Raw genomic sequence first — 12,073 nt, forward strand, 5'->3', positions numbered from 1 at the left:
CATGAGGGTCATCTGGCTTCATTAAGAGAAGAATGTTGATCTCTTACAAGTACATTTCTAACCCTGATTGATCATTTCACAAATGCATACTTCTGAACATGACATACCCAAAGAGAGGTACTGAAGGGTTTAGAACAGTCACCATCATTCCTGGAAACACTCAAAATTCATGTTCTACTAACAGTAATCAGCAGCACCACTGTTTTATGAGAAAGTCTGCTTTCACTTTCAGCAATATATGATATTGTTTACTTATGCAAAAGAGCAAACAGTCACACATACACATACACACACACAAAACAGAAACAAAAAACAAGAAAACTCAATCTCTTTCTTCAAGATTAAGACTCTAAAGGCCATCCCTGATCTTCAACAGTTCCATGGAAGATCTAATTGTGTGTCATTTGATGAAAAGCATTCTTGAAGGTTTATATGCCACAGATATAGACTCTGAACAGGGTTTAATTCTGCTGAGATAACCATGTACTGATTATCAACCAGAAATCCTTGGGACAACATTTTTAAAAGTCTTCTCCTAACATTCTGGATCCCCTAACTACTAATTGCTGTATTAACAATGAACTATCTTTAATTCGAGAGAGTAAAATACAAATAATTCCAGGACCTGTTATATGCAAATAAAGCAGACTTAAGACAGTTGAAAAGTAACAACCTCCAAAAGTGAAGTAGCGCCTATTCCAATTCTATCAAAATGTATCTATGAACCAGTTTTGAGCAACTGGAACAAAAACATCCTTCAAGAGACAAAGGATGAAATCCAGATACGTTATTTTGGATTGCTGGGATAAATTTTAACTGTTCCAGATGGTGGCCCCTATAAATTCTTTACTTTTTCCTAGAAGTAAAAATCTCATACTGTTTGGTCTGAACAGAAAAAGTATTTCAAACAGACTTTTCAAAAGACATTTTTCACAGGAGAAACAAAATGTTTAAACTGAAGAATGATTAACTATGTAATGTTAACTAAAAAAAGGTACCCAATACCATGTAACAACCATTTTTAAAAAGATGTCACTTGCCCATGTAGTTCCTCTGACTAGTCCTAGAATGCCTCTCAGTCCTTTGTGTTTTTAGACTTTTGAGCCTGTGGCTTTTCCTCTCTGTGTGTACTGCTGTATTTCTCTTAAGGGCCCCATGATTCCTAAGTCTATGTTTTATATCATGTTTACTATTAATATAAAGGCTGCTGGGGAGAAAAGTACCCGCCATCTCCTCGAAAACATAAAGAGTGGAGGGCTGAGATCGGCCTGAGGACTTCAAAAGGTTTTGCTTGCCTTTGTTCTCGCTACACTCTCTACTACTACACTACTATGTCCTGTGGGTTACATTTCACCTGCGCTTCTGGCTAAAATGTGGATACCACAGCCAAAAACACTTGCAAGCATCAATTCCTACTTGGCGGCTCTTGCTACTAAGTGGCAAGCATCTAATGCCACCCTCACCTGATGCTTGGCCGTCTCCATACCCTCCAGAACTGTCGTCTTGAAGTCCTCCTGCTTGCCCTGTGGAAGGAAAGAGGAGAACTCAGGGACCTTACTCCATAAATTAGGATAATATCTGGACATAAAGGCCTAATAGTTGGTGACTCATGAATTGGCCACCAACTAGTAAACCCATATTCAGAGAGCTCCTTCTTCTGGAATCAAGGCCCAGGGAATTACATCATAGTCTTCCAAATTCTGGTCAGGAAGTTTCAACTTTACATGCTGATTCTTGTTGAAAGGCAGTAGAACAAAGTACATAGTATTTTTAATCACTAAATCCTTGCTGTCGGTCTTATTTAATATTAATAGTCTGGATGGGGGAAAATGGATTCCAAGTGTCTTTTACTAACAGCTGCTAGACTGGAAATGGAGGTGACATAGACTCTAGAATCTGGTGTTGCAATTCAGCATCAACTTAATATCCATTTAACTTTCTAATTTTAATGAAAAATTCTCTCCTTCTCTTCAAAGTAGGGAGTATAATTAAAAGACTCAGTCTCCAAAGAAGTTTCATTTACTATACACAGTAGACACTACTACAGTTAAATATGCCAGTACTTCCTAAATAAAACTAAAGAATACATAATAAGACACTCTGTGTGCTTGTGCCAAGTACTGTAGATAAACACACACTTGTGGGAACACACAGAAAGCCAGGCAAGATGTTGAATCTTCTACTTCATGCTACATAATAAGCTTTGTTAAGAAATTTTCCTCACTGATTAATATGTAGAAGTAACTTCAAGAAAAGAATCAAAGCTTGAAAATTCAATCTGAAAAAGAATAGACTGCCTTCTGAACTCTTCCAAAATCTATCATCAAGACAGATGCCATGATGCTCTTAAGCTTCTAGTCACCTGGTACAATATAGGAAAATGAGTGTGATCTTTGGAAGATATAAAACACCACCTCCCAATGATCTAAATAACTCAGACAAGCTTCATTAAACAGTTTATTTTAAAATATATACCCCAATAAGAAAGCAGATTGATTATTCCACCATTTGAGTTAGAAGGGAACAACAAAGAGAATAAAAAGATACTTAGATATAAGACATTATTTCTGATAATGATATTAGAATGTGTTGCTAGAAGATACATGCCCTGTTATGAAGATAGAATAGAATCTCATTCTAAACTCATTTTACTATGCTCTCGTCTGAAGGGTCCTTTAGGTTCAAAAACGTTATGCTTCTCAGACAAGGCCCAAGGTATACCTGTTTATAGCCCTTGGAAAAAGGCATACAATCATGAAGAGATGATCAGGTTACTAAATCCAATCTGAAAACTTATCTTGAAAATACAGGTCCTATATTTTAAACTCTACTATAAACTTAAAATCAGATATATTCATTCTTAGTAAATTCTGACTTTATTCATAAAATATATTTTGTAGAGCTGGGTACAGTGGCTCAGGCCTGTAATCCGAGCACTTTGGGAGGCTGAGGTGGGTGGATCACTTGAGGTCAGGAGTTCAAGACCAGCCTAGTCAACATGGTGAAACCTCGTTTCTACTAAAAACACAAAAGTTAGCCAGGTGTGGTGGCGCTCGCCTGTAATCCCAGCTACTCGGGAGGCTGAGGCAGGAGAATCGCTTGAACCTGGGAGGCAGAGGCTGCAGTAAGTCAAGGTCGCGCCATTGCACTCCAGCCTGGGCGACAGAGCGAGACTCCATCTCAAAATAATAATAATAATAATAATAATAATAATAATAATAATAAATTTCATAGGGTTTTAAAAAATGTTGCCATTGTTTTGTTTGGTTCCAAATAAAACCAAGCTGGATCAGAAAACTGAATTGTATTTGGGGAAGAAAGGGAGCAGCGAGGGACTCAGAACAATGAAACAAATAGTTTCCAAGAATCACACTTAAGATTAGGAATAATATAGCTGTTATCTTTCAAATTATGTTTCTGACTTGGCAAAAATAAAAGTAACAGTCTCTTGTCATGAAGGTATTTCACCACTAAAAACTTAGATAAAAACAGCAAAAAACCAAAAAAACAAAAAACACACACTTTGAAGTGAGCCTAAGCCTGAATTACTTTATCTTTCCTAATCCTATCGTTTTCCTTCTTTTCCAACTATAACACATGTCATACAATAAACTCATTAATTTAACCTACAGGTAGCTCTTGGCTGATTTTTTGTGTGTGTGAATCAATGGTGCTCTGAGTCACAAAAACAGATGGATTTCTTACCCCTGACTTGCGTACTCAATAGGTCAACGAGAACAAAAGGGCAACAAGGTAGTCTTTTTTGTCTTCTGATTTTGAAGAAAGGAATTTAAAAACTTCTTAAAAAGATACTTTTTTTTAAATTTAAAAAAATACAGGGGAAACATAGAAAATATTCAATACCCTGCAAAGATTTTTAAAGGGGATCCCATAACAAAATGTCAAAAAAGAAATGAAACTCCAGGCCGGGAACGGTGGCTCACGCCTGTAATCCCGGCACTTTGGGAGGCCGAGGCGGGTGGATCATGAGGTCAGGAGTTTGAGACTAGCCTGACCAACATGGTGAAACCCTGTCTCTACTAAAAATACAAAAATTAGCCAGGGGTTATGGCATGCGCCTGTAATCCCAGCTACTCAGGAAGCTGAGGCAGGAGAATGGCTTGAGCCCGGGAGGTGGAGGCTGCAGTGAGCCGAGACTGTACCACTGCACTCCAGCCTAGGCAACACAGCAAGACTCCGTCTCAAAAAAAAAATAAAAAGGGAAACTCCAAAGTATTATTTAAGCAGAGGAGTAGAAGAAAACCAAGCAGAAGGTTCCATATAACATAAGAAATGATGGAAAACAAAATTTAAAAATGCTTAAAATTAAATTAAGAAACATGATATTTATCTCTTGATGATGGTTTAACTTGTCTGGAAATAAAGAATGAAGTTATTATTTTCACTCCAATCATACTCGAGAGTACTTTGAAGGTGCCTACTTCTCCAAAGACAACTTAAAGATCATCTTTACTAGCAGTCTATTATGGACCAATTCTTGAACATTTTCTTAAAAACAGCAAATATACAATACTGCTTGCAGCTAACTTTTCATCCAGGTAGTCTCTGATTATGATGTATATAAAATCCCTTATTCATCTGCTCTTTGAGTCTTTCCAGCCTAGGACTCTGTTTCTGATAGTGGCTCAGGACACATTAACAGCAGGCAAGTAGCGCTGTTAGCTTTCCATGAGTACAAATTCAAAACAGAAAATGAAAATATGCAAAAGCAACTTTGTAATATCACCTCGATTTTGGCACCTCTACACAAGAAACTCCCTTTTGTTTTTATCCCAAACCATCAAACCTACAAAAGAGTCCTCAAGCTTGACGTAGAGACTCTTTTTCATTTTTAAATTATTTTTAGAGAGACAAGGTCTTGCTCTGTCGCCCAGGGTGGAGTACAGTGGTTCATCATAGTTCGCTGTAACCTTGAACTCCTGGGCTCAAGGGATCGATCCTCTTGCCTCAGCCTCCTGAGCAGCTAGGACTACAGGCATGTGCCACCATATCTGGCTAGTTTTTTTTTTTTTTTTGTAGAGACAGGTTCTCGATATGTTGCCCAGGCTGTTTTTGAACTACTAGCCTCTCACTTCAGCCTCTCAAAGCACTCAGATTATGAGCGTGAGCCACCACAATCGGCCTAAAGTAGAGACTCTTCATACAGCTTATTTGTACACAGCTACTCCAAATTGAAAATGAAGATCTTTTTGGTTTATCTTACATAACAGCCTTTCAGTTGACTTCAGACCTTCAGATCTAAGAGTCCTTCTTGAACCGTGAAGTACTGTAGTTATAATCACATTACTGAATTTTTTCTCATCTGAATTAAAATAAGAGATCACTCTTCCAACATCTTAAAAGGAAGTCTATGTTGACTTTCAAATGCTTTTATCTGGCAAACAAACAAGAAAGTGAAAATTACTGGTTGGTTGTTTCCAGAAACAGATTCACATTTTGACTAGTTTCTTGGAATCACATTCAAATTGTAAACATTTTAAGAAACTTCTAAATCTAGGAAGCAACGATTTTCCGATACAAGATAAATTTATCAAAATGACCAAATTTATGGAATAAAAGTGAATGCCAACCTACTGATTTCAATTGAATTTAATAAATTAGCAGGTGAAAGAAACATTTCAAAAGTTAAAGCCAACTTGGAATATACGTCTCTACCGTATTAAGACACTAATTGAGTTTCTTATTTAATAAACAATGTTTACTATATCTACCCCAAAACTTCAAAGCACAAATACAGAAGTAGAATAGGTAGACTCTCTGTTTTCAAAGAGTTTACAACCTAGTTGAGAAAAGATGAAAAATATCTACAAGGAAACTTTTGTTATTGTTAAGAAACAAGAAGCTGACACAGTCTTGGAAAACCAGGGAAGCTTTCAGAACAATTCCCAAGAGATCTGGATAGACTACGAGGCAGTGAAACCACCACTATGGTCCAGATCATTTACAAAGATAAAGAGAAAAGCACAGACATGGTATGTGCAGAGGACTGCACAGTACCTACTTACAGAAGGAGATGGTCTGAAAAAGCAGTGGGAGATCAAGTGGATTGGTAAAACAAGCCCTTTCCAGTACCCAAATCTGAATGTGATTTTAGTAGTAATGGAGGAAAACTGTGTGATCTTTGGCACAAAGACAGCACAACAAATGCTATTTTAGTTAAACTAATCTGGCCACCTTGTACGAGATGGATTAGAGGGAAAACCCAGATAAAGGAGATCCAATTGAAAAGCTATTGAAATAATTTACATACAAGTTGAAATTCACTAGAAAAAGGTGACAGTAAAAACGGGTAAGGCCTAACAAATGAGAAAGACTGTGCACAGTAAGATGTATGACTTTACAACAGACTTGGTAAAAGGGATAAAGAACTTTCAGGATGACTCTAGGGTTTTAAGTTCAGAAGACTAGTAATGCTACTAACAAAATGGGAAATTTGGGAAACCGGCTAATACAATTAAGTGGAAATGTTCTAAAGATGGCTGGAAACTAAAGAATAGAATTCAGAAGTAAGAACGTAGCTAAAAGACTTTAAGATAGCATGGAGGTAATAATAGGCTCAGAGAATTTGAAGCAGTCATAAATGCATGATTAATCTCATGAAGATAAGGAAAGTCACAGTTCCAAAGAGGAATTAACAGTGGCTCACACCTGTAATCCCAGTGCTTCGGGAGAGACCAAGTCAGGAGGATCACTTGAGACAAGGAGTTCAAGATCAGCCTGAGCAGCATTCAAAATGAAATTATGAGTTTCAACTAGAATAGCAAACCCTGGGTTACAGTATCATTTAAAATATTGAACTAAAACAGCCTTCTTAAGGTTTAGAAAAAAAGAAAAATTGTTTTGCTTGAAGTAGGAGCTTGCCTGGAACTTCCACTGAACTGCTGAAAGAACAATACCACCACAGATTTGTGCTTGAAGACTTCCGCTGGGTAGTAGTAGCAAGGATCCCATCAAAAGAAAGTAAAAGGCCCTACAAGCTAGGGAGAAATGCAAAGCTTTAGAAGCCAAAGGAAAGAATTTACTTTTTCACATATTATTTCCCTCCACATTCCATAGTAGAAATTTTCCTGATCCTTATTTTGCTGCAGTCTTGGTTTGTGTTCACTTTTCAAAATGTTCCAGAGAAAGCTTACATTTCAGATGTTACGTTGTCCAACTACCAAGCTTAAGGTGTGTCTGGTTAATAACAAAGCTTACAAAGCGTTTTTTATAACTCGACAGCCGATGCAAGAATTTCAATTATATTATTCTCTTGAGGAAAGAAAAAAAACTGTTAGAAAGTCCCAAAGTCATCTGTCATTCTCATGATTTAACATAAAATATCAAGATTTAAGTTACACACACACACACGCACACGCGTGCACGCGTACAGTTCCAGATGCTTAAAAAGTTATCTATTTCATAAGTGACTCATTACTGTAAATGGCCTACCACCAACACTTTCCCAAAGTAAGATAGTATGTGTGTCTGTCTGGTCTAAAGCTGCCCTGAATTTTTTTCTAAATGAAAGACCAATCCACCCTATTCTTGGTTCAATTAACTCTGTTTAATAAACACAAGATGTTTATACATAAAGGTGGATTTCACATTTTCTCATTTGATTCTCATAACAAGTCTCATTTTGTAGATGAGAAAATCCTCAAAAAGTATCTTGTTCTCCTATTACAACATGATCAGACCCAATAAATGATGGCAACAAAAAGAATTCAAATAAATTATAAAAATAAAGGTGATCAGCTAAACAAATTACTATTTTGCCTTAATAAAAAGTACAACAAAATAACCAATGAAATGACATCATTAAGAAAAGCAGGTCAATCTCTCAAAGACCAAACATAAACTTGTAGCATCTGATTCAAGGGTTCTTTATCAGCCAAAAGTAGTAAACAGTTAAAAATCAAGGATCTAAAACTGCTTCATCCTTTCATGTTTAACACAAAATTTCAAAACCCAATTTTAGGGAGAAACATTATTTAAAAACAGCTTCTGAGAGATCTATTGTACAACATGGTGACTATAATTAATCACAATACATTGTATTCTTGAAAAACGTCAAGAAAGTGGGTAAGTGCTCTCACCACAAAAATGATAACCATGTGGGGTAACGCATGTTTATCAGCTAAATTTGGTCATTCTGCAATGTATTTATACTTCAAAACATCATGCTGTACATAATAAATACAATCTTATTTATCAATTAAAAAATAACTTCTGAGTTCTCACCATACTTTCTATATATTTCTATTGTAGTTTCTTCATTGTAGCTACTTATTAACATCTGTAACCCTAAACTGAACTGCAAATTCTTTTTTTTTTTTTTTTTGAGACAGGGTCTCACTCTATCACCCAGGCTGGAGTGCAGTGGTACAATCCCAGCTCACTGCAACCTCTGCCTCTCAGGATTAAGCGATTCTAGTGCCTCAGCCTCCTGAGTAGCTGAGATTACAGACATGTGTCACCACTCCCAGCCAATTTTTGTATTTTTAAAAATTTTTTTTTAAGTAGAGACGGGGTTTCACCATGTTGGCTGGGCTGGTCTCGAGCTCCTGGCCTCAGTTGATCCACATGCTTTGGCCTTCCTAAGTGCTGGGATTACAGGAATGCACCACAACACCCAGCCACTGGACAACAAATTATTTGCAGGAGGATGTAGTCTTTCTCTTTGAACCCTTATAATCCAGCACTGTGACTGCGACAAAATAATTATCATTGTACAATAATATATGTAGAATAAAGTCAATGAGGAACTACCACATTTGGGGGAAATCTTAATTTTTGTAGAAAATGCCTCATTTATTTTTTTAAAAATTTGCCCTCCATACTACCAATTCTCTACTCTTCACCCTTCCTACCTCTATATGCCTCTAGAATTTTTATATTGATATCACACTTGAGTATTTTGCTTTCCATTATGCATTTATGTCTACATTTGTGTCTCATACTAGGCTATAAATTATCTGAGAGTGGGGACCATGTGTTGTATAGCATATTTATCTTGATCTATTCATAGTGCCTCAAAATATAAGAACGTAAGAATTCTGTTGAATTACTTTTTCAGTCTGTCACTTTTTTTCCTTAGCCCTCCAGTAAATTTTGGAGCATAGATCACTGAAATGATGTTGTTATTCAAAAAAGGCAGGGAGGCAGGGAGAGGGTGGCAAGAGAACTAACCCTATGCCTATTTTCTGAATGTATGCATCATACTTCATATAATGAGAACTCAAATGATTTCAGGCATTTATTTTATACTAGCATGTCAAAATGACAACACAGACAACTCTGTCAGGAATGAACTCCCTAGTCACTTCTGGTAAACCTATAAAACAGGGTCTCCTGCTGGGCTTGGGGATGTAATAGAATCCTATCATCTTCCCTGTGGTGGTAATCTGAGTTAATTCTCACTAAACCTGAAAGCTAGTCCTTCTCTCTGGTTCCATTTGTAGGCATGGAGAGAGAAATCAGAGAGAAAAGCCTGAGATTAGCCACTTGAGAATAGTTACAGCATGATTTTAAAAAAAACAAAGTGGTTCACCTGAACTCTGGCCATTACTATTCATGCTGCCAAACCCAGTGCTTGGCAACCACCACCCACGGCTGTACTGACTGCACTCAGTATGACTGTCTCACAGGAAGAGATCAGAGTACCTTACAAACAAAGAACTATACTAATATAAGGTGAAAATATTAGTATCGTTTTTTTTTTTCTTTTAAAGTAAGAAAATTAATCTTCAACTCTTCTCTGGTCAAATTCTATTATGCCAAGTTCTATAGAATAGTCTAAAAGATACCACCTTTTAATACTTGCTCTACTAAATAATTCATCAAATTTTTGGTCCTCAATCTTTTGTTATATGAAATTTTCATTATAACAGCATTTGTGATCAAATTTCATTGAATCTTTAAATTCTTCTACCCATAAATTGTGTATTTTCTGTAATTTAGTATTTTTACTAATTCAGGTTAACATCACCTTTTAGGTAAATTTTAAAAATACTTTCAACCTACAGTATGATTATTATGTGAACAAGCCCCCAAATTTATTAAAACCACACAAAATTGTTTACCATACCTTTATCTCACATAAATGATTTTTGTTAATTTAACAGCCAAACTGGGTGTGGTGGCTCACACCTGTAACCCCAGCACTTTGGAGGCTGAGGCAGGTGGATCACCTGAGGTCAGGAGTTCGAGACCAGCCTGGCCAACATGGAGAAACCTCATCTCCACTAAAAATACAAAATTAGCTGGGCATGGTGGTGCATGCCTGTAACCCCAGCTACTCGGGAGGCTAAGCCAGAATTGCTTGAACCAGGGAGGTGGAGGTTGTGGTGAGCTGAGATCGCGCCATTGCACTCCAGCCTAGGCAACAAGAGGGAAACTCCGTCTCAAAACAAACAAACAAACAAAAACAGCCTACATGTCTTTATTTTATTTTTTATTTTTTTTTTTTGAGACGGAGTCTCGCTCTGTCGCCCAGGCTGGAGTGCAGTGGCCAGATCTCAGCTCACTGCAAGCTCCGCCTCCCGGGTTCCCGCCATTCTCCTGCCTCAGCCTCCCGAGTAGCTGGGACCACAGGCGCCGCCACCTCGCCTGGCTAATTTTTTGTGTTTTTTTTAGTAGAGACGGGGTTTCGCCGTGTTAGCCAGGATGGTCTCGATCTCCTGACCTTGTGATCCGCCCGTCTCGGCCTCCCAAAGTGCTGGGATTACAGGCTTGAGCCACCGCGCCCGGCCAGCCTACATGTCTTTAAAAACACATACCTACAAACTTTTAAAATTACCACATATAATAGAGAAGAGGGCTTCCTCTGGTACAAATAAGAATATAAACAAGAAGATAAAGTGATTCTTCCCATGGTCATTCATAAAATAAATTATAATACAGACTTGTTGACCAATCACATCTAACAAAATCTATTTGAAGACTTAACCAATAACTTAATGGAAGCCTCTGAGCTTCATTAGAGTCTTAAGTATTAGGACATCACAGAGCCTAGAAAAATGATATACACACTCACATGCATATACACACAGACACAAGCACACTTCTGATGTCTCTACTGAGAAATCCATTAACTTGAAGAAGGCTTGAGAAAGGCATCTTAATAACCCATTTCAAATTTCCTTTTATTTATTTTAGAATAAGTTTCCATGAAAGTCTCAGGCTATGTATAACTAAGTTACTTCTAACTCAGAATGTATCTTGAGTTCTCTAGTAAAAAGTTACCCGATACAAAATTTAAATCCAGGAACTAACTAGTAAGATTTTTCTGGTAAATTCTAACTGCTGAAAGGCAGCGGAGGGAAAAAAAAATTGAATCATGTTTCCACATGAAAATAAAAAAGCCAAGTGTTGGAGAATCAGTTAATACAGGAATATAAAACTCACTGAGGAAAATAATGTAATGTACACAGGGTAACAATCTGAGCAAAGACAGGAAAAAGGCATTTCTCCAAAAAATAAAAGGTACTTTACCAGGGGACTATTATTCTAAATCAATGAAGTTCCACTGAAGGAGATTTGATTCTATTTTATAAACTCTCCACTATTACGTGACACTGCTAGTAACCAAACACACTCAATTCCAAAGACAACCTGTTCAAGTTTAGTTGGCATGACCTAGAAAAACTTCCATCTTCACAGAAAAGGTACTAGGAAACCAAGTAAAACCATCATGTGTTAAAACAAATATATGCAAAAGTACAGTAAATATAAAAATGTATGGAAATGTTTAGGAAAACAAAATGAGGTAGTTTTTAAATATAAACAGTAATATTTGGTATGAAAAATCCATTATTTACCCATTTTGACTACCATAGGACTACAATGCCACATTAAGTTATGGTCAAAAATTGACAAATCTAAAAACAATATTTAGGTCAACAGAGACAACTTCCTTCCAATTAAATAAGTTCAATCAGACCAACAAAAACACCCAAACTTTTTCTTTCCATAAAAATTCAACTTTGATATTAAGAACATTTTTCCACTGACCAATAGTCTAAATTATCTCTCCAATCTCAGCTTCTTTACTCCCTTAGTTCACCCTTAG

The 12,073-nt window shown here is 36.8% G+C and overlaps 1 protein-coding gene across 1 annotated transcript in view; it reads right to left on the reverse strand.

Annotated features, from left to right (window-relative positions):
* The window catches only part of KDM1A (lysine demethylase 1A), a 65,555-nt gene that overhangs the window by 38,384 nt on the left and 15,098 nt on the right, over positions 1-12,073 (reverse strand). Inside the window, exon 3 of the mRNA XM_065528064.1 lies at positions 1,464-1,523. Coding sequence (XP_065384136.1) covers positions 1,464-1,523 — 60 coding nt within the window. The remainder of the gene's footprint in view (positions 1-1,463; positions 1,524-12,073) is intronic.

The sequence above is a fragment of the Macaca fascicularis genome, chromosome 1 (assembly GCF_037993035.2).
Source record: "Macaca fascicularis isolate 582-1 chromosome 1, T2T-MFA8v1.1".
Lineage (NCBI taxonomy): Eukaryota > Metazoa > Chordata > Mammalia > Primates > Cercopithecidae > Macaca > Macaca fascicularis.